The sequence below is a fragment of the Pelobates fuscus genome, chromosome 2, assembly GCF_036172605.1.
Source record: "Pelobates fuscus isolate aPelFus1 chromosome 2, aPelFus1.pri, whole genome shotgun sequence".
Lineage (NCBI taxonomy): Eukaryota > Metazoa > Chordata > Amphibia > Anura > Pelobatidae > Pelobates > Pelobates fuscus.
In genome coordinates, this window is record NC_086318.1 from 290606888 (window position 1) to 290631879 (window position 24992).

At 36.7% G+C, this 24992-nt stretch overlaps 1 protein-coding gene across 1 annotated transcript in view; it reads right to left on the bottom strand.

Moving 5' to 3' along the window:
* The window catches only part of SMOC2 (SPARC related modular calcium binding 2), a 219435-nt gene that overhangs the window by 34928 nt on the left and 159515 nt on the right, over positions 1-24992 (bottom strand). Inside the window, exon 9 of the mRNA XM_063443436.1 lies at positions 18738-18820. Coding sequence (XP_063299506.1) covers positions 18738-18820 — 83 coding nt within the window. The remainder of the gene's footprint in view (positions 1-18737; positions 18821-24992) is intronic.

A 24992-nucleotide genomic window follows, 5' to 3' on the forward strand; every position in this document is an offset into this window, starting at 1 on the left:
TAGTCGTGATTTTTGTTTTACTTTTCTTCCACATTCCAGATTTTTACTTGGAATGTCTGTGTTATACACCAAGACGTAATTGACAACTCATACTTCTAGATCTCTTGTGTGGTCTTGTGAACTTGCAGGGTAGATGTACATATTCTGTATAAGTTACAACACATACTGCATTCACAGGTTTTACTGTGTGCACTCTTACATAAAAGAAGAGATCAATAAGAAAGTGGTTATTAAATTCTAAAAATAAAAACTAACAAAGTACAAATATGTGAACTAACAATTTGTCAATAATTAATAATATCTTCCGTCAACATTTAAAAATGATTAAAAAATTATACTGGAGTTAAGACGAAAAAAGCCAAAACAGGTGTTGATGTGTAAAGTATTTCTAGGTGCCTGACCTTACAAGTTATACTACCAACATGCAATTGTTACCACTACTGAATAAGACAAGAAGACAAGTGTACTTTTAAATGTTTAGAACATCTTGTATAGCCTAATGCAAAATAATAAAAAAAGGGCAAAAGGTGAGAGGGCTACATTTTTTTATTTCTTTGAAAATGACAAAAAAAATTATAGCAAACCCTGAAGGTCTGTACATGAGTTGTGCATTAATTTAAAGGAACACCCCAGGTACTATAACAACTTTATTGGAATAAAGGTATGTTGCCAGGATGTCCTAGCTCCCTTAATCTCAAAGTGCAGTATCCAATGCCTGATTGCTCTGCCCCTTGTCCTTACACTGCTCAGATTCTTGAAAGAGGAAGCCTCGTAACAGGGGCATATCTGATTGGCTGAGATTTTTCTGAAGCCTTTTTTGAATGGGAAGCCAATCAGCAGCACCCCTGTCTGAGGCATCCTGTTTCAAGAATCTGAGCAGTGGAAGGACAGGGGTAAGAGTGATCAGGCACTGGGTACTGGACTTAAGGGCCAAAATGTTTGCGAACAGTTAAACCCCTAAAGGTAAGCTGGCTCTAGATCCTTCTGGCACCATAACAAATATATTCCAATTAAGGCGTTATGGTGGCCAGTGTATTCCTTTCATTTTAAACTCAGACACACATAAATACAAGACATTGTAGGCTTTGTAGCTATACATTGAGGAAGGGTAGTTGAATAAGTTTGCAATGCCTTTTAATTTTGGGTTTGTTTTTTTTTAACTAAAAATGTTATCTAGTTATGAAAGATACATCACACACTTTATCATGCACTAAACATCATAATAATGCACTAAACACCCCATCAACAAGAGATTCTTCTATAAGTATTCAGTATTCAACTTAATTTCTACTGTGTACTTTGAAAGCCAACAAGAGTATTGTCCAATCACACAGTAATGGTAATTAAATCTGGAGATTCAAATCAGTCAGAATTCAAATTTTGCAGAATTTTGATTTGGCGTGTTTTTGAATCTGAGAATTTGGAATCGTACTTCAACCAAAAATTCATCATAACCAAAAATGTATAAAACCTAAACCTTTTAAACTTAGAAAGAAACACATTTTCTCTAGAAACCACTGCCACTTAACAGCATCTTTGAATCACAAACTTGCAGTTTGAGAGTAGAGTTTTTTGTTAAATGTTCCCTGTAAGTACTATGTTTCCTTCATTTTAGGGCTACTTCTGCAATTTATGAATCAATCTGATTTTTTTCAAACTATTCCTTAATTTGGAATCAATACAAAAAAAAATGTTTACCTAATTTCTTCAGAACTGTAAAATGTGCAAATCTAAACTATATCAAACTGTTTTATTCATATTAAACCATAACAATCAAAAAACACTAAAACATGAGAAACAATAAAATATTGAATTTTGCAAAAGTGTAATCTGATATTGAGACAGCTAAAGTCAACTGTTATAAAATATACTATGAACTAATCTGTAAAAGCAGACATGAGACAAACCCAATAATTTCACATGACTTGTAACAAGTAATATAAATTTGTATAATGGTGTTGAGTTTGCTAAAAGTCAGAGCACGGATTAATTCCCTCTTTGAATACTGAACTAATAATCCTAAAACTTTACAAGTTTCGAAAGAGTAGTACTTTTCCCTTTTGCTTGATTTGTACAATTTCATTTCATACAGCTGCACATATTGTGTGGCTTTGAAAGCATAAATAATTTGTTGTTAAAAGGCTGAAGTTGAAACCGCACAGTGTGGCATTGCATTTTGAGAGAGTTAACACAGAATTAAGTGTTTACCTAAAGGAAAGTTTTACCCACAAATATGTTCTACTTTTAAATACAGAAAAAGCTATAGAAATTCTAGTCCAATAACAGCCACGCTTGACAAAAATAAACAGAAACCTCTTCAAATTATGACCACTGCATCGAAAAAAAAGAGCAGATATTTCACAAAGTTTAAACTGTGTTTCAAAAGCAGCTTTTTACCCTATGCAGTATACCTTAATATGTATACACACACGTACTATTTTCCATGCAAAAAATATATGACACAACTTGTATAATGTAAGCAGAGTGGGGTCTATAAGTGGTATATGATCTAAAGAAAATAATGAAAGACATAAGAATAAATGTTATTAAATTAATTTAATACTAAGAGGTTTATTTAATAAACCGTAAGGAAAATGTATAAAAATGGACAGAGGAAAAAACCTCTGTTCTTTTCAGCTTAGCTGCTTTCCTTATCTATTTACCGCAATTTACTCTTGTATTATTATTATTATTCTATTATTTATATAGCGCCATCAGATTCCGTAGTGCTGTACAAAGGGTAGATACCAATATTTATTAATTTGCTGATTTTATTTACCTTTAATAAGTACTGTCAGTTTGTTGCAATTTACAATATTGAATAAAACTTGTGTTAACCATTTTTTAACCCCTTAATGCTGCCAGGTGTTCTATGCCGTCCATACAAAACTGGGCATTTATGCCGCAGGTTGGTATAGAATGCCTTACTGATCGTGGCTCTCCCCTCCCCATGCTGATATATGCTTACCAACCACAGCAATTCAGTTTGGGGGGACTACCTGTCAACCCAGGCAGTCCTCCTGCGACCAGTCACGCATTTACGGCTTGATCATCATGACCAGATCAGCAGTATGCTGATCTGCCTGCACAGGGACTGCCTATGTTGTCAGGCCGCCTCTCAAACTTTTAAATAAAGTTTAAAAAAAATGTAAAGTAAAAAATAAAACACACATATATATATATATATATATATATATATATATATATATATATATATATAGACACACATACAATTTTATTCTAACTGTATTTTGATATTAATATATATACAATTAATATTATGCAATACACAATTATATATTATATATATATATATATATATATATTTATAAAATAAAAAATAATACTTTTGTAATAATAATAATAATAGTAATTTCATTCTAACTGTAATTTGATATTAATATATATATATATATATATATATATATATGTATGTATATATTGATATCCAAATGCACTTAAAAGATATATATACAAAATTATTGTAAGTATTATATATATATATATATATATATATATATATATATATATAATGTATATATTTAATATAATATAATTGTATGCATTTGTTTATGAAATTAAAAAAAAAAAATATTCATTTTATCAATTACAATTTGAAGGACCTGCCTGACAACCCATGAAGAAAGTCCAGACAATTTAATTTGCAAGCCCTATATTTAACCCTGTAACTTTCCAAAACACCATAAAACCTGTACATGGAGAGTACTGTTGTACTTTGGAAACTTTGCTGAACCAAAATATGAATGCTTCATAACTGTAAAACATATCACAACGATTATATCATTCATGAAAATGCCATATGTGTGTGAAAAATGCAAAAGTCAAAGGTCTCAAGGTAACATAGGCCCAGCAAATCAATCTGGTAAATTTCAATGTGTAAAAACTGAAAAGGGGTAAGCCCTGCATTGGATCCTGTAACTTTTCAAAAACCTATAAAACCTGTACTATACTGATGTACTTGTGAGACATCGCTGAACACAAATATGTGTATTTTATTGCAGAACAAGCTAAAAGTATTATGACATTCACAGTTAAAATGACATGCAGAACTAAGAAAACTAAGTGTCTTAATTTCTCACACTTTTTTAGATTGTATTTATATAAAATAATTTTTTATATATAAAAATTTTATGTGAAATGAAAGCCCTGTTTCTCCCAAACATAATAAAATATAATAAGTGCAGGTGTACTTAATATGAAAGAGGGAAAGTATGGCTGAACAGACATATTGTCAAATTTCAGGTTTTGTTTGGATTTTGTTTTGATCAGAACTTGTACAATTGCCTCCTCCCTTAAGGGGTTGAATAAACAGCTCCATTTTCTTTTAAATCTAAATATTTAGCAGACAACATCATAATCCAGTTCAGACAAGGCACAGCAAGGATTAACATTGCAAATGAATAGGAAAAATCTAAACATTCATACGAAACACAGACAAAATATACAGTTGTGTTTCCAATTCAGTACTTAATAATTACTATAAGAAAATAGCATGACTATTTTCTACTTTGTAAAATAAATGAATATGGTTTAAGCAGCCTACCAGCCCATGTCAAATAAATTATTGTAAAAAGCCGTTTGACTTAAATGAACATTCAGCCACACTTTATAAACAATCTTCATCTCAGGACAGTAAGTATAAATGTTTGTCCAAGCTAGTAAGCTACGAAGAAATGCATATTTTTGTGCCATGTATGCCAAGGCACAGAGCCAAACATTAATCTTCATTAAATAATTTGCTTAGCTACCAAGCTGCCAAGTGTCACTTTATGCAAACCATGTTTGATATATATATTTATATATATATTTAAATATATATATATTTCAACCAAATTCCAACCAAACAGCAGCTACAGCAACTGGGAGCAATGCCCAGAGAAGGAAACTCACATTCTGGTGTATGCGGTCTGTGCCCTATAAACCAAATTACTAAAGAACTGTCTTTATGTATATTAGAACTTGTGGAATTACACAAATTGTAAGGATTGGAAACTACTGTCTTTATGTATATTAGAACTTGTGGAATTACACAAATTGTAAGGATTGTAAGGATCTTAAAGAGACACTGTAAGCACCAAACAAACTTTAGCTTCATTAAGCAGTTATGATGTATAAATCCTACCCCTGCAGTGCCACTGCTCAATTATCTGCCATTTAGGAGTAAACTTTGTTTATGCAGCACTAGGCACACCTCCCTGTATGTGACGTACAAAGCCTTCCTAACCACTTCCTGTAAAGAGTCATCCAATGTATGTATTTCCTTTATTGCAAATTCTGTTTAAATTAGAATTTCAGATTTCCTGCTCTGTTAATACCTTGCTAGATCCTGCAGGAGCCTCTTTACAGAGCAGAAGAGAAAAACGTTAAAAGTACATCTGATTGAAAATGAAACCATTGGCTAGGAATGCATAAACAAAAAAAAATGTAACACCAAAATGGCAATGAATTAAGCAGTGAAACTTCAGAGGCATGATCTATGTAACTTCTACATTTCAGGGAATTCTATACTCAAAAACGTCTTATTAAGATGAAGTTGCTTTGGTGACTATAGTGTCCTTTTATGGTTTTGGTGTATAGATCATGTATAGTTTCGCTGCTTAATTCCCTGAAATGTAGAAGTTAAATCATTTTGTGATTTCACACCTCCCCTGCATGTGACTCACACAGCCACTCTGCACAGTTCGTGTAAAGAGTAAATGTTTAACCCCTTAAGGACCAAACTTCTGGAATAAAAGGGAATCATGACATGTCACACATGTCATGTGTCCTTAAGCGTTAAAGGGACACTATAGGCATTAAAGCAACTTTAGCTATAAAGGAAGGTTAAACATTAGATCTCTTTTTGCAGGTTCAGTGTTGAGGAAGGCTGTGCAAGTCACATGACAGACATACTGCCCCATACACACACACTGCCCTCATACAAACACACTGCCCCACATACACACCCACGCTGCCCCATACACACACTACCCCATACACACACTGCCCCCATACACACACCTACATACTGCCCTATACGCATTGCCTCCCTCACACATTCACACACACACACACACACACATACACACACACACACACTGTCCCACATGCACACACATACTGACCCCCATACACACACACTGCCCCATCACACACACACACACATACTGCCCCATACACAAACACTGCCCCCCCACACACACATACTGCTCCCATAAACAAACACTGCCCCCCATACACACACATACTGCTCCCATACACACACACTGCCCGCCATACACACACACTGCCCCTTCACACATACAAACACACACTGCACCCCTCACACACACACACACACACTGCCCCCCTATGCACACACTGCACCCCTGACACCCACACACTGCCATATGCACACTGCCCTCCATACTAACAATGCCCTCCATATGCACACTGCCCTCCATACTAACAATGCCCTCCATAAGCACACTGCCCCCTCCCACATACACACACTGCCCTCCATACATACACTGCCCCCTCACACACACACACACAGACACACACATTGCACCACTCACACACACACATTACTGCCCCTACCCCCTGCTACAGGCCCTATCCCGGCAGATCCCAGGTAAGTTGTCAAAGGGTGCTGTGTGTGTGAGGGAGGGTTGATGTGTGTTTGTGTGTGTGTGTGTGTGTGTGTGTGTGAAGGGTGCTTTGTGTGAGGGGTGCTGTGTGTGTGAGAGAGGTTTTGTGTGTGTGAGGGATACAGTGTGTGTGTGTGTGTAAGGGGTGCAGTGCGTGTGAGAGATGCTGTGTGTTTGTGTGTGAGGGACTGTGTATGTATGTCTGAGGTGCTGTGAGTGTGACGGGTGCATTGTGACAGGGGTGCTGTGTGTGTCCGTGTGTGTGTCTGTATGTGAAGGGTGGTGTGTGTGTGTGTTTAAGTGTGTGTGTGTGATGGGTGCTTTGTGTTTGTAAGGGGTGCTGTGCCTTGGTGGTCCGGTGGTGGTGAGTTGCCTATAGCGTCTAGAGGGTTGTTAAACGGTTTGGCAGCTTATTCTGGGAGGGCGCCAGGGCACTCATGGAACCATAACTCCTACAGAGAGCTGTAGTGGTTATTGCGCCTGGATTGTGCTTGCAAATAATCTCCAAGTGCCCCTCCCGAGATTCGGTTCTGGATTTGCCCCTGCCTTCTAGCACCATAACCTATGCAAAAAGGATGACTGAATATGTGCTCCTAAGTGCCCCTACAGTATGAAGGATTTTATTTTTCCTACCTATTAGTGAATAAAATAGCATACCAAAGTGTATGGCAAAAGCCACAATTAATAACTATTTTCCAATATTTATTTTACTGGAAGATACTTTCTTCCTTTTGCTGCACCAGGTCTAACCTACTAAAGCATAAAGATCTGGAAATATACAACAGCAAGCTAAAGTACCTAACGTAAATGTTAATGGTTTATCAAATATATTTAGATATAAAACCTTCCTTAATATGGAACCATTGAGGGCACACAACTGATGTGGAAAATAAAGTGCATTATGAGAACTGTTTATCTTCTTGGGGAAAAATCCATATAATTTAAACAAAGTGAAATATAATACATGTGGCTTTAATTATTTGGGGGAAAATGTAATTTAAGGTTAATTTAATTCATTTTGAGGTTTAGTAACACTGAGTGCATTTTATTTCATTTTGAAAAAAAGTATGTAATGGAGTTTACAGGATAAACATATTCCCATTTGGTGTTCAATAATGCATCATATTTGCTCATTTAATATAAGTAGTTGAAATAGGTTTTGAATAAATTAAATTCCCAGTCACTTATAATAATGACTATAAAATCAGATGGTTTATTATTCACCTGTTAATGTCTAAGACACTATTCTAGGGTAGTCCATGGTTGCCAACTGTCCTGTTTTTGCCGGGAAAGTCCAGGCAAGCCGGAGTCTGTCCCGGCCAATTTAATCTCCCGGGACAGTACCGGCAACTTGCTGGGCCGTGTGCCTTCATTATATTCCCTTGAACTGTATCAGCCTGTTATCGTCTGAGGGAGTTCAGGAGAGAGGTGCTGGGGGCTGGGGAGAGAGCTGCTAGGAGATGCTGGGGGCTGGGGAGAAGTGCAGGGTGCTGCATTGTGGCTGCTAGGGCCGGAAAGGAGCACTGACAGTCTCCCTTCTGAATTCTCAGCAGCTTCCCTGACACACATACTCTTGCACCACTGTGCAAGCTCCACACACATATGTTAGCTCCACCTCCCACACAAAAGCTCCGACCCTGCTAAGCAGCAGACCTTCCTGCAGGAGAGAGAGGCCCAGGATGGCTACCTGACCTTCCAGCAACAGCCTCTAGTGCCAGGTAGGCTTGATATACTCAGCCTTGTCTGTGTGTGTGTGTGTATGTGCCTTCTAGTTAGAAAACATGTGTGTGTGTCAGTGAGCTTGTGTGTTTGTGTTTGTGTGTGTGTGTCAGTGATCTTGTCTGTAGTGAGTGTGTGTGTGTGTCAGCGAGCTTGTCTGTAGTGAGCGTGTGTGTTTCAGTGAGCATGTATTTAGTGAGCATGTGTGCAGGGTTGTCTTTCCGCATAGGCATGCTGGGCAGTTGCACAGGGGCTGCACAAGCATGGGGACCCCACTGTGATGCCCATGTGTCCAGGCCAACAGAGGAGACATGCTTTTCTGCATTGGGCACTCTCGGGCCATTGAGGAGATCAAAGATCTCGCGCTCCTGCCCAAAGGACCTTCGTTAGTGATAGGGAGGGCGGGAGGAACTGGGAGACAGAGAGCTCCTCCTGCGAGCATGTTGTGCAGAGCGCTGCCATTTGATACAATGGCAATGCTCCGACACAGCATTCTGCTAGTGGAAGGAGGGAAGACAGCCTGCTTCCATAGGAGCTGCAGGCTATATACAACTCACCACCACTGGAAAACCAGGGCACAGCACTCCTTACACACACAAAGCACCCCTCACACACCTAGCACCTCTGACACACATACACAGTACCCCTCACACACACTCAGCACCCCTCACACACACACTCAGCAGCACTCAAACACACTCAGCACCCCTCACACACATTCAGTACCCCTCACACAAAGCGCCACTCACACACACAGTGCCTCTAACACACACATACAAAGCACCCATCACACACACAGCATCGTTCACACACACTCAGCCCTCCTAACACACACACACACACATATCACCCCTCTCACGCACAAATCACTTGTCACACACTGCACACTTCACACACACACACACACACACACACTGCACTCAACCCCCCCACACACACAACACCCTTCACACACTGCACACCTCACACACTGCACCTCTCTCACACACACTGCACCTCTCACACACATACAGCACACCTCACACACACACAGTACCTCTAACATACATACTCAGCACACAGAACCACTCACACACACACACAGCACCTGTCACACACTGCACCCATCCCACACACACACACACACACACACTGCACTCCTTACACACACACACACATACACACAGCACCCTTCACACACTGCACACCTCACACACACACTGCACCCCTCACACACTGCACCCCTCACACACACATACACACTGCACCCCTCTCACACACACACACACTGCACCTCTCACACACACAGCACCCCCATACACAAACACATACACTGCACCCCTCACTGAAGTGTGTGTATTCAGCTGTCTGGGTGTATTCGGCAGTCTCTGTGTGTGTATTCAGGCATGTGTGTGTGAATAAAGCAGTCTGTGTGTATTTAGCAGTCTGTGTGTTCAGCACTGTGTGTGTATTCAACAATCTGTGTGTGTGTATTCAGCAGTCTGTATGTGTGTGTATTCAGCAGCCTGTATGCATTCAACAGTCTGTGTGTGCATTCAGCTTTATGGGTGTATTCAGCAGTCTGTGTATGTGTGTGAGTGTTTGTTTGTATTCAGCAGTCTCTGTGCGTGTGTTTGTGTGTGTGCATTCAGTGTCATGTGTGTATGTACTCAGCAGTCTGTCTGTGTGTACTCAGCAGTCTCTGTTTGTGTTCAGCAGTGGGTGTGCACGTGTATTCAGCAAAGATTCAGTTCCTATGTGCAATTGCCTCCCCCCCTCTCTCGACAGCTAGCCAATAGCTCTAACATACTACTCACTTACTTGCTGGATTTCTTTTTTTTTTTTTTTTTTTGCTTCTCTGCGACGACTAAACTTACTGTACTGCTCTTCACAAAATCCTTAAGTGTTATAAAAAATAATTCAAAGAAATTCAATTCATGTATTAGTCATAAGATAACTGAAAGTAAAATACATTCAAAAATGTATTCCATTCCTAAGGTAATCTTTATATAAATATTGGAATTTTCTTTGTTTTCTAAATGTTGTAACACAGATAAACTTTAATAACAATACTTGTGTCATCATTTTTAGTATATTTTGCATGACAGATAACTGAAAGATATTCAGCGAAAAGAAATACAAGCCATACATTTTTCGTAATTATTGCTCAGTTACATGCTGAGAGACAGTTTGACTTGATTCTAATACAAAAGATAAGCTTAAAGGGGTTTTGTGTATAGATCATGCCTCTGAAGTTTCCCCATTCAGTTCTCTGTCATTTAGGAGTTAAATCACTTTTGTTTCTGCCATAGCAACACCTCCCCAGGCTGTGAGTGACACAGCCTGCATGGAAACAAAATGGTTTCACTTACAATCAAATGTAACTTACTTTAAAAGTTTTATCTCCTGCTCTGTAAATTAAACCCCTGCGGGATCTAGCAGGCTATTAACAGAGCAGGAGATACATTCTAAATTGAACACAGTTTGTAATAAAGGAAGTATAAACATGATATGGCTCTTTACAGGAAGTGTTTAGGAAGACTGTGTAAGTCACATGCATGGAGGTTTGACTAGGGCAGCATAAACAAAGGGATTGAATCCCTAAAATGGCAGAGAATTGAGCAGTTGGACTGCAGGGGCATAATCTATACACCAACAACTGCTTAATTAAGAGAAGGTTGTTTTAGTGACTATAGTGTCCCTTTAATGGTGGTAACTGAGTGGTTGTTATCCAATGACAACACTAGGAAGAAGGAAATGCAATTGTCAGCAATATGCTCATTTCTTTTAGAATCTAGCCCTATTAGATAAGATAAATACAGAAATTATTCTCATCCTGTGTCCTATCTGTCACCATGTAAGAGAAGTCACTTGTTCTAGCCTTATTCATGATGCTAGAAGGCAAAGACACAAAAGCCTATGTTTCATTTATTCTAAAATCAGTGGTTTGGATCTAATCTTCCAGAATACAATTTTAACTTATTCTCATTTTTATTGTTCTCTACCATTTTACACAAATCTAGCACTACCTAACCAATAAAAAAAGTTGAATCTATTGGAACTCTTGGTGCCCACTATTGTTGTCTTTTACGCTCCCACCACAAAGAAAATGCCACCAATATTACCAATGGTTTGAGTAAAACCCTCACCCAAAAATTCAGGCCATAGCAAGAGTTGCAGAAGTTATTGCCATACATAAAACATGGAAGTTATCAGTGGTAGAAAGAGGTTCCAGGCACTGCAAGTATCTTTAATTTTTTTAGTAGGATAAGTGAGACACAGCAACATTTCGACACTTTAAAGGGTCTTTTCTCAAGCATAACAAAGACCCTTTCAGGGGTCGAAACATTGCTGTGTCTCACTTATCCTAATAAATACAATTGAAGTGAATGGATCCTCTTTCTACCACTGATATCTACTCCATGGGGCTGGTGCTGGCCCTTGGTCCAGTTTAGAACCCATCTTCATGTTCATGTGATTGGAGTGTGGTTCATTTTTTCTTTCTCTTTTTTATAAAACATGGACATTTACTTGAGTCAGGGAATAGTCTAGAATTTTTTTGTAAATGTTAATTATTTATGCTAAATTTGAGTAAAAATGTTCTGTTTTTATAGTTAAAGCATGCTAAAATCATTACAAATTCATCTCTCCCTTTCTTCTTAGGCTTTCTTTTAAGCATAAAAACAGATGTTGAATATGTTTGAATGGCAGATTAGCAGAACAAAATAAACAATCATAGTAGTGCTAGTACAAGTAACAGATTATTCGTTTTAAACTGACACAACATTTTCAGAATGTATTATTTTACCATTCATGTCTTAAGTGTTATATAGAGTTACCAGACTTCTATATTAAATTTATGATAAAAAAACCTACCCTTGCAAGCAATCCTCTTCTAACTTAGCCCACACTTTCTGTGGCTATCCAATCACAGACTTCCCAATGCAGCTCAAAGATAATTCTCAATGCAGCTCAATGAGAAATAAGCAAGTCCTTACAGCAGAGATCAGATGAGTCCTTCAGGACTGTAGTGGACACTGAATACCCTAGCCTAGCTATCAATTTCCCTAGCAAATGAGCAGCAGCTACACTTTCCCTCCTCTATCTAAGAATGCAGCTTCAGAATGAATCTAAAATGGATGCTGTACAGGAGGTGGGAGGGTCTGGAAGGGAGGGTCTGCTGCTAATTTGCTGGAATGGGTCTGCTGACCGTGAGGCACAGGGTCAAAGTTTACTCAATGATGACGAATAGGGGGTGGATCGAACCGCGCATTCGTTCGCCCGCCGTGGCGAACGCGAACACGCTATGTTCGCCAGCGAACAGTTCGGTACATCACTCTAGACAGACTTTTCAGTAATTTTCAAGAACATGTTTATTTCTACATATGTTTTTTATGTATTGAATATTTGTATGCATTTTCTGAACAATGCATTCAATATAGGGAGTCATTGTCTACCAACTATAATGTTACTTTAAGTCTTTTTGTTTGTGAACTCAGCATTATAATTTCAACCACTCTATAGAGTGTTTTCCTTCTTATATTTTAATGATGCGTGTAAATTAACTATGCAAATTTAATCTGATATTTGAAAAAGTGCAGGAATACATTAATTAGTATAATGCATTATCTTTAAAATAATAAGTCAGCCATATTTTTAAAGGAAATTGTGACAAACTGCCATTTGCACTGGGCATTGGTGAAGACTTATTGCTAGCCTCCTGCCCTGCGACTATGGCCCTGTAGTTCTGTAGCAGAACCCTACAATTACCTGGGAATATTTGTTGCCAAGTCAGCCCTTTTTCAGAGACTATAACCACCCTGGAATGGATTACCTGATTCATGTGGAATAATCAGGGGAATTCGTATTTTATGCCATCTGTACGGTAGAAATTCAACTTGTAAAAGAACGAACCAGACTACCGAACACCGGACCACCCTGCTGGTAATTAAGTGATATTTTACCTCCCAGCTCTATTTCAGCCGTTCGCATGGTTCAGTACGAATCATTTCGGTTAAACATAGGTGGCCATCATTTCGGGACTTTACACGTGTTCGCGGCCATCTTGCGCACGAACAGCGGTGTTTGTCAGCAATTCCCTGGAACTAAAAACGGCTACGCGAACAGGCGAACACCGCTGAGACCGCCATAGCACTGAGAATTTGTGCCAAAACTACCGAACACCCTGCTGTTCGGTAGAAAGACTTAATAGACAATGGGGATTCTAGCGACCATCAAGAATCGAATGGATGGCAAGATTTTCGTGCCTTTTTACCACACGAACGAGGACCGACCGCAAGGCCAAATCTTATGGAACTATTTTCGGCTAGTGTGTCTGTGCGGTCGGTCAAAACTTTGAAGCTCCATATCTCCCGAACCCCTTTACCGAATGGGATGATTTTTGACTATGTTATACCCCCAGACTAGGGTTATCTGGGGATACAGATTTATGAATGTACCCCAAGTATTTTTGGTACATCCAAAACTAGAGTAAAATTGTGTGCTTGTTAATTGTGTTACTTGTTTATCTGAGGGGAGGAGATGTGTGGGAGGTAACTCATGTATGATTGGTTATTTGTGTAATTCTTGTAAATCCCTCTCCCCCTGGATCTTGTGGATGGGATTATACCAACTCTATTTCTACACACGACTTGCTGGGGAAAAGGACGTCTCCAACGGCTGATACCCTCTCACTACCAGGGTAGCCGTTACAGAAATATTTAACCAATTAATTATCAAATTGTGTCACGTTGGCCTCATTACAATCTGGTCCTTTAAGAACTTAAGTCAGCATTAAATATTCTCCTTCCTGAGGTCTATGGGGAGGATCAGTCCATTTTATAATAGAATGATTAAGTAACAGACTATTTTAAAGACTGTCATTGGTCCCAGAGGTGTTAATGTTACTAAATGTAATGAATTTATTCTCTAGACATAGAATTACAGGGAATTGAAAACTGAACTGGAAAATTTAGCCAAAGGTAGTGATTTTGATTTCAATTTACAAAAATTTGTTTTTTAGTGACTAAAGTGTTGAAAGGCTAAGACGGAATGAACATCATTCAGAAGAGACAGAATGAAAAACCTTGCGGTGAACTGTATTTCTGAACGATCTTGGGCTTTCTAAAATATTTTTTAATTCATGCATCATAAATATTGAATTAGAGTCACTGTAATTTATGCCTAGTTATTGAAGTATGTACTTTTTTTGTTGACATGTGGTAAAAATGTTTCATTGATTTTTTTCTCTTTTTTTAAAGCCTTCACTAAAGAATTCATTACAACTATATTTTAATAATGTTTGCTGCTAATGTTTTGTTACTGGATTTGTCCTTTTCAATAAATCAGTTTATTTTTAACACACTTTATAAAGTGTCTGGCTTGAATGCTCCTGGCTGTCAATCAGAAAGCTGGGCTGTATTGTTCCTTATTGCTCTGTACTCCAACACAAAGAGGAAGGCAATGCTTTTCATAGAGCAGAGGCATAGAGCAAAAATTGGCATGCATGAATCCTGCAAGACAGTGTACCTCTATCAAAAACTTCTGTACTAATGACTGTTAGCAAATCTGTAATGGGAACCCTCAGTGTTGGATTAACCACTTTATTATGACACTGTGGATGGGGGAGAGAGGCTTTTAAACATCACAGTGTTACAAATGAAGGTAATTTATAATATTGGGTGATGAATGAATGGAAATATGTAATCAGCAGAAATGTAATAAGGACAATAGCACACCTCCCAACATTTGCATCTTGAGAAACAGGATGCAGTGGGAAAGGGATGGTGTCTAACCCTAGTGCCCTGATCATTGTGTGAATGCATCTAACGATGGGTATCACATTATGCTTATTGGAGAGAGTTCCATGGTGTCCCCAAAAGAGGGACACTGAGGAAAAAAAAAATAGGATGGAGGGACAGGGCCTGAAAATCCTTTTTGTCCTACCAAAATCAGGCCAGCTGGGAGGCCTGCAATAGTAAAGTTGTATTAAACAACCAACTGTTCTATGACTAAAGAGTGCTTAATCAGTCACTGATCCATAAGGTACAAAGTATGTTCATGAGAGGTACAACTATATCCTTTAATTTAGCTTTCTTACAAACATTTGACTGATACTATTTTAGTTGCATTAAACATATTGACTTTTTCATTTATATACTATAAAGAATACAATTATTCACAAAAAGCAACATAAAACATGAATATTTAGCACTGTGGTGCCAACTATCCAAATATTGATTTAGAAAGCAAGATACCTTTATATTATTTTTGAAAGTGTTTCAAATGTGATTTCTATTGAAAAATGATTAGTTTAACAAAATTGTACAATAACAATATCAAACGATTTTTAAAGTGAATCAAAATTATTGTTTAAATATTATTTCATAAAATCTGTGATTACAAGTTCTGTGGAAACCAGCTGAAGATATATTTTAGTGAGCTATAAGTAGATATTCAAGTTGATACAACAAAGAATTCCTATAGGGCTTAGCAATAAATCCTCCATAATTTATTATTGTAGGTAAAATATTTAAAATAACTTAACTGAACTAAATTCCATTAGGGATTTTTCTTTTCCTAAACTAAAATATATTAGGCGCTGGCATGAGTCCCACATTCAATGAGCTGCAGAACTGGAAACATATATGAATCAACTGGGACATGGCCCTTTAAAACTTTGTAAGCCCCTATAGTGTCTGGTAGATTGCTACATTCATCAAAAAGAAAGACTGACTCCTGCTCAAGTTAAATTTCAGACAAATTGTCTCCTCTATGTAGGTGTTGGAAATTAACAATTGAATTACAACACATTATCACCAACTTCTTTACAGTCCAATGTTCCTGGTAAAATTTTACAAGTTAAATGAAAGGTGATTGTTATATTAGGAACTATGTACTAGAGAACTGTACTCGTATTATTATTATCATTACTAGGATTTATGCAGTATCAACATATTCTGCAGTGCTTTGCATATTATAGCAAGGGGATATTTGAAAAAAAGTAAATCACATACATAAATTAACAGAGAGGTGAAAATGGTGCTCTGCTTAAACAAGCTTAAAATCTAGGCGTACATAAATAACATTTCATACTTTGATTAGTGAGTGACAGGTGACCTATTTGGGCTAAGTGTGATTTATATTGTGATAATATTTTTATTGTCATGCTGTTTTTAAAATGTTGGCAGCACAGTCCTGATTTTCGGGTCCTGTCCTGTTATCCCCACTTCTTAAGACACCAGAGAATTCTCCCGAACAAGTGTAGAGCGAGTGCATCATTAGACTCGCTTGTGCTACACTTAAGGCATCAGGACCCTGCAGAGAGCATGACATTTTGCTCCCTGCAAGTTCTGCCTTCAGTAGGCTTGCCTGCTTTATTAAGGCAGCCTGACGTACTCACCTGTCAGTAATTTGGGTGTACCCACCCCTTTTCTGGGCAGAACCACCCTCTTTATACCACTCGCATCAGCATTCCACTTCTCAAGATGCCTATGTTGGGTGGTATAGTATAATAGCTGCACTGATTAGAGAATGAATTAAAAATAATAAATGTAAGAGTTTTTTTTTAATAAACTCTGAATTGTGCCATATTCAAATCTGAAAGGTAACATTTTGACAAAAAATTGGAAGTAAAATGTTGTGGGCATTCAATGTGTGGTCCCAATGTGAGTTTGTCCCAGTTTGCTAAATGTGGTTCTTAGTAAAGGATTGACCAGCATACTTCTATGGTATGCTTCATACCATAGGAGTATGAAACAAGAATTTAAAAATACAGCTCAAGTTACATAAAGGACTAGATAGTATTCTGTTTTCTTGAATTAATCCAGTATGAGGCCACTTCATATTGTGTGTGTCAACTTGGAGCATGCAAACATACAAGTGTGGATTTACTGCATTGTATCCCTGTTTTCTTTGGCATGCTAATGTTTTGTTATTTTATTTTGCTGCTTCTGCTTTTCACTAGTGTGAATTAAGGCAAGCAGTGTATATTATCTTTCTGAAATAAAATAAAGTAAAAATATATATACAGATTGAAGGTCAGATTCCTCAGCAACTCATAATATATTTTCCCAGAGATGCAGATTTTTATGGCATAGAAACATTCAGCACATTGCATCTCTACAGTTGACACATATAAGGCTCATATTAATATTTTTGGATATTTTTATATTTTTTTATATTTTTGATACATTGATGTATTTTTTTATATATGATTTTTTATATTTTCATATTTGGAAAAATAATTTTAAAGATTAATGCAAAAATATTCAATCATTTAAAAAGTTTATTCCAAAAATATTAAATCAAGGCCATGGTGAGGAATTATGGACTGACAAAAACAAAAGTGAACAATTTATAAAGAATGGAGAGGAAATAAAATATTAATAATATTATAATATTATTTGAGCTTAGAATTTATGCAACGGAAAACTGAGTTAATCAGTTTTAGATTGTGACTCTTGCTTAACTTTTTTGAACAGGCATCTCAAACGACTGCACCTAGATGTTGTTGAACTACAACTTCCATGATTCTCCAGAATATGTTACATTCAAAGAATTCTGTGAATTATAGGCCATCAACATCTGAGCTAAGATCACTGTTTTTAGAATATGTATTTTTGAATATGTGTTTTGCAGTAGAATGAGAGACAGAGGCTACGTGGAACTGAAATGTAATTATTGCAGAATCTGGTGGGTAGTGTCTGAGCTAGGAGAGCTTCTTCTTGCCAGTATATACACAAACTAAACTAGCTATTGACAGTACCAACTGCAGGATACAATTCCCATTTGAGCTTATTCACTTACAGTTTTATTCACAAAAGTGAGAATTGTTGGCAATTAAAAGTGAATTCATCGCAACTATTCATAGTTACAGGTCAGGTCTAGCAAAGGCATCCTCTTGCCTTCAGTCTGACAATTGCTGAGATTTCAGTTAAACAAATAATAATTACATTAAAACAACATGGATAGTTTTACTTGTTCAATCTTTTTACTGAATTGCAATGCATTTCATTAAATCTTAAAAGTTAGTCATAACAACTTCATGTAGACAGCTGGAGGGCTGTGGCTGGATACAAAGATGATTGAATTGGTAATGGTCCTACCATGAAAGAGTCCAGTTGGGTGGGTTCTACTACCATTAAGCATGCAAATATGATGGTAAACAGAGTCTAAGTGCAGGACAGATGATCCAGGCTTGATCATAAAGGCTTTAAAGTCATACTTTTTTAAAGCATGTACGACCGAGTCTGGATCTTCTGTCCTACATTTGGACCCTGCATTACCATCTTATTTGCATGTTCTGATCTGATGTGAGTTTACTTTTCAATAAAGGATGACTTTTAAGCCTGGGTAAATGAGTTTGAATCTGTGGCTGGATACCTACAGTTTTTGTGATATTGAACTTACCTTGCAGTTGCCTTCCCCTATATAAATCCTTTGTTTTGGATGGATGTGCTCTAGCACCATTATCACACTTTGGTTGTTCATACCTAGAAAGTAGAGTAATAACAATATTTAATATTTTATATTAATTTTAACTGGTTTCAGTAATTATGCCAGCAATGTAATTTGCAGGTTTCCATAGTTTTCTAAAACCAATGTGCATAATAAATTAAAATTATGTTATGTAGAAATGCAAGCACTTTTACCTCCATTCTTCATTTACACATCTGTTTATCAATTACTAAGTGAAAATGGAAGCACTAAGAATGGCATATTTCTGCAATCTTCTCTTCCCTAGTGTCCCTTTTCTTTCACTCAAACATTGTGAACCAGTGAAACATGCCAAAAAGCTGGACAACCAGCATCCTGATGATTCTAGAGCAAGGGGAGCTGTGATTAAAAGCAGGATTTTGCAGATGGTCTGTGGGGAAAGTTAAGCAGGGCTAGCTGCATCAGTTAAGTGCAGAGAGTTACTAGGCATTTAACGTACGGAGGACAACATTATTATTATCCAAAACTTAAATTAAAGTAAAATATGAAGTGCATTTGAGGTATACAGATCTGTAAATACAATCTGCAGTTGCATTTTTTACCCAGGACATACTTGAAAACGAGAGAAATCTCAATGTATCTTTCCTGGTAAAATATTTTATAAATAAATAAATTAGCAAATATTAGATTATGCATAGAAGTAACACAACAGCCAATCATTTTGTAAAAAAGATAGCTGGAGTAGTATGTTCTAATCTATATTAAATGTGTAAGTGCTGAACTATTTTGTGAATTATGAAAAAAATAAATGATTGATAGAAACATGCATACTATGAGCTCAACTCTAGCTAAATTTACTGAGAAAAAATATATATAAATATGGACACTGATTCATTTTTTTACACTACTACATTCTTCCAAATTTGTAAAGAATATTGCAAATCTAGTGCCATTCCTGTTCAGAGGCAAATGGCCAGTTTTATTCAATCTGACACATATCTTTATATGGATACTTTACAATGATGCACAATGTATAATTAAATATAAAGTGCATTAAAACTTCATGTTGTCTACTTATGATAAGAATCCAAGCTGTCACCATTGGGAACAAGTATTATAGACGTGTTCTACATTCACCATTAGAAATGGTTATTAATTATGCTTTTTTCATTCATTGTTAACACACCATCCTAAATTCTTTTCACATCTTCTAAACATACACAAGTATTGTTTTTGATAACTAAAGCAACATAGTTATCTATCTTGGACACATCATTTATATAAACTGAAGGTATGATTTAGCCAGATATTATACTTGAACCACCATGAATTTACTAACTCAGACTTCTGGCCCAAATAAATAGGTAAATGTTTTTCTGCAGTATACAATGGATGGAGTGGGGTTCAAGCAGACAGGTACAGGCAGCTAAATCCCTCTCTGCAGTGTTTAATATATGGAAGATGTCTCACATGGACTCATAAATCTCACCCTGCTGTGTATAATGAATGTGGGAGATCTTATACTGAAAGATGGATTGCTCTCTGCCACGTATGATGGATGGAGGCTGAACTCATTTATACTTTTTCACTTAATTTAGTCAGTTGTACATAACACTGAGGACAAGGCACTGCTTGTACGATTAATAGCGTATTCATATAAGTACACGTGATGCCAAAATTTTTGTCTGAGTTGCCAAGGAACCAACAAAAACCCTAGTGGCCCCAAGTTTACAGGAGCTCCACCTTCACACTTGGATCAAAAAAAAACATGGTTACAGGCTTTCTTTCTTCACCTTTAACTTTTTTTCGACATTGAATATTGTACATTTAATTATTATATATTTTATATTTGTATAAATACATTCTATGAACTATGTTTGCATCTAGATTTTCCTGTGGATCCAACTAATGCAGACTATCAGTTTTCATATAAGCCTATGTTCAGTCTCCTATAGATAAAGGCAAACATAGCAAACAATGTTCATGCTTTTCTACAAAATTTTATCCTAAAGGAACAATCCAAAATCATAAATAAATGCATTTATTTATAATGCTGTCATTTTGAATTGTTGCTGTATATTTCTGGGTATCCCCGTTCCCCTACCAACTTCTAATGCAGCAGAAAGGAGGTGTTCTCCCTGCTGCTCCAGTCAACCCCCAGCAGAACTCTTGTGTTAAACCAATGATTCTCATAAAGAAGCATTGGTGTCATACTTTGCATGCTCAGCAATCGCTGCACAGCACCAATAGCCTTTCATACACAAACGAGTACTCAAAGCAAGAAAGGAAGAGCAATCGCTTCTCCTAGCTGTGTGATTGAAAGCTGGAAATGTACAACCTAGGAGCTTTATTGCAAATTTCTCTTCAAATTGTCACTTTTATAAAGTAAGAAAGAGGGGGTTAATCCCTAAAGCACTTCAGTTTTCACATTTTGGAGTGTTCCTTTAAATGATTCTACTTTTCCATACCAATGAACAGTTAAATAGAATTCATTTCTGTTCATAAAAGGAAGTGAGCTAACTGCATCTTGCGAATAATGTGTATACATACTAAATCCAGACACAAGTATATGCAACAGAGTATATCCGAGAAATGAGGTAAAAGTAAAGGAAATTAACGACTAAAAAAGAAGGTATCAGATTAATCAGGTATCAGGCAAATTGCCAGTAACTACATTAGTGCACACCACTTAGAGATTTCTATTTCACTGTTTTCTTGGCTGAATAAAAAGGTCATCCATCAGTTATCAGAATACCAGCCTAACTCTATGATAAAGACCGCTTCTATCCTCATTGTTATGAAAGACGCTTTTTTTTAACTCACAAAAGACAATTGCATGAAGTCTCATTGTGGACTTAATCCTCCAAAGCTTCTTATGCTGATGGATATTCAATCCATTTTTATTTGATTGTACAAAATGAAATTAACTAAAGAGCCAGGTGAAGAATTTGCTAAAGCTTAACTTTTTTGTTCACGAATACCATAATAGAAGAAGGCTCCTGGCCGTATTTGAAAAACAGAGAAATCTGAATGCTAAAGAAAGATAAATACCCTTACGGGTTAAATAATTTGATATTATTCTTGTTAGTTTATCTGAAAATATAAGTATCCCATTGAATTAAACAAGAGGGATATATTTTCTTGCAAATAAAAACTTGCTGTTGGATTTAGAGGAGATTTGCCCATGTTTTAAATATGAATATATAAGGTTTACGTTAATAAGTTGTATAATGTATAGTTGTAGAAGAACAGGCAGTTAGTCTTAAAGGTACTGTGGTGGTGGACGAAACCCAACAATAATGTTTGATTTCTTTTAAATCATCTATTTTGGAGGATAGGATTTAGACTGACTATTAAAGTTCAATATGAGGTTAAAACTGTTGAACCCTTGCAATAGAGTACATAAGTAATTATATTATTAATTTGGTTTGTTTAATTAGGTTGTTCTGAAATTACCTTTCCATTTTTATTGTCCAACATTGTGCACTGACTCAGTTTCTCTGAATTTTGTTATTGAAATTCGTTTTGATAATCCAATTTGGACACCTCCAATTCACCAGTTGTGTGCAAGTGGTTTGCAGTGCATGGTGCCAGTGTTGAACAGGAGAGATCCAGTCTATAGTATACCTCCTATTCCCTCACACAATGGCAGGTAGAAATGTATCTGAGGTAAAACTGATAGCTGATTTTGCTATTTCATAAATATTTAAAAAGAAAATATATACCAGCAGCACTGTTTCTTCTGTGAAAAGTAATTATTCAAATCACCCAACATAGTGTACCTGTCAACTTATTGGCAAGTACTGTGTCTGACTCAAGCTTTAGCTAGGGTTGTCAATTAAAGCCTCAATACAATTTGCTATTTTGGGAATAAACCCCTTAGTATTTTTATCTAAAGCTCTAATTAGTTGTTTTTTTGCAATTTACTGGGTGAAACATGCAGGCCCCCACTCGGTCAGATTTTAGTAAGACAGGGTCCAGTTTTGCCATCCCAATTTAGTTCCCTATTGTCCTGTATTGGGGGGGGGAGGGGGCTCAAGGAATACATGTTTGTATTTCTAACACTATGGTGTTCCTTTAACTTTTTGAGGGCCTCAAGTATGTACATACATTGTAAAGTAAACGCACATCTGGTATCCAAAGTGTTTATTACCAAGGGGATTAGTGAGTACAGTGCATACAGGATCCAGAGCAATAAGACTTGCAGTGACCATAATGAAGGAAATACTTGCTTAATAGTGACCTGAGGCATATTAAAAGGAGAAAGTATTGGGTCACTTGCAATGAGTTGGTACCAATATCTAAATGACTTCGTAAATGTGACCCAACATCACACACTTCTTTTTTTCTTAACTTTTACCTATGCACTAGTACATTACTGGCGGTGGAATAGATAATAGAAAATAATAAGCACCTAAAAGATTATAATGAGAGTTCATTGAGCGATCTCAATTATTTTAAAAGAAATAGAAAACATCTAATTGGTACATTTTGTTCAATAAACAGCACTGACAGCTAATTCACTGTTCCTGTCCAGTTGTTACGGCTTAAAGGGGAAAGTGGTGAGGTAAACACAATTTAATTCAGAAAAAAACAGATATAAACCAACACACACTTATAAAGTAGAGAAACATACAGGCTAACAGTCTCGTTTTATTTTAGTGTGGTCTCATTTGTTCTGCTAACATACTGTGTTATGAAAGGGCCTGCTGTGCGGTACAATGAAATAAAATGCAGACCCTGCAAGCAGTAACAAGATTAATATGCTATATAAGATCGAAGGGATCCATCAAGTTTAACAGAAAAACAGCCATAACCTTTACAAAGAGTAATGATCCTTTTTATGAACCTTTCACAATCCCACCAAGAAGTAAGGTGTCTTATAGGGGAACTTATTACTGAAACATATGTTTGCAATCAATATTTTCAAGTGTTAAACTCAGGCAATATATCACAGAGCTGCAATTGTCATATGTTGTTCACAACTGTGCATTGCCAAAAAAATACAATGTGTTTTAAAGATTACAGATGCATGTGAATAATATTTACAGACCTCAACAAAAGGTGAGCTATTAGAAAATTTTTCTGTTATTGATGTTGGCAAACTATGTTATGGGGGACCTGTGACATTGGTGGCAGCGAAGACACAGACAGTTTATTAATCAATGTGAATATTACCAATGGTTGCTAGAATTTATTTGAGACAAAGTCTATTTCATCTGCATAACAGTTTAGATTTTAGAAATAACTTGGATTGGTTTTATGCACTGAATATAGGTCAAGTGCCAGGAAAAAACAAGCTGGCCGCAAATGCTGCAGTGCACACACAAGCTCGTGTTGCTGTTGGCCTACAACAGCTTGGATGTGATTTTCTATGTATGTACCCAATTAAACCATAGCTGGGGTCCTGATAGGCCCTCTGCACTTGGGTCTTCATGAACCTGCAGAACAGCCAGCAAGGAAAACACAATACAGCAAATGCTGAAGTTTAAAACTATGTGTATGAAGACATGTTTTTATTCAGTTCACTTTTGTAATAGAGACATGGAATAACCAATGTACCCACAACAAATTGGTATTAGTACTCCTATATATTGTTCTATATTGACTGTTACAAACTTTCAGCACACAAGGATCTTCTCAATGATGGGCTATGGATCCTGTATTCCCCTAATAATTTAGATCAAATTTGGACCAAATTAAAGCTCTCCATTCTTCTATCCTCCCTTTAACTCAGTGAGGTATAGTAGATAAATAAGATTCTAATATTAACAGTGACTCACTGAAAATTTACTGTGGCTAAAAATTCCCTCAAACCTCTTTTAATTTATGAGGCTGCTGAGGCTGTGAGTATATTGGAAGGAGTAAAATAGGCAGCAGAATATTATAAAAAAACAATATAATGTACAGTGAAGTTAGCAAATAATTCAGATATAGTATGTGCTTACTTCTGACAAAGGCAACTTTGTAACTATTTGAAGTTCTGAAAAGAATGCTGCATGTCTGATAAGACTGCCAAGCATAAGGATACATTATTACAGATAAAATGTGTGGTCTCCACTATACTGTGATTTCATAGAACATAAAGCAGAGTTAATATGGATGGACAGGGTAGATGGGTAAACAGGTTAGAGCAGTATCGAAATGCCATATAGTAGAAGAAGAAAAATGAAAAGAATAATTAGAAACAAGCATCATAACTACTCATTTTTCTTTATATTTACTCCT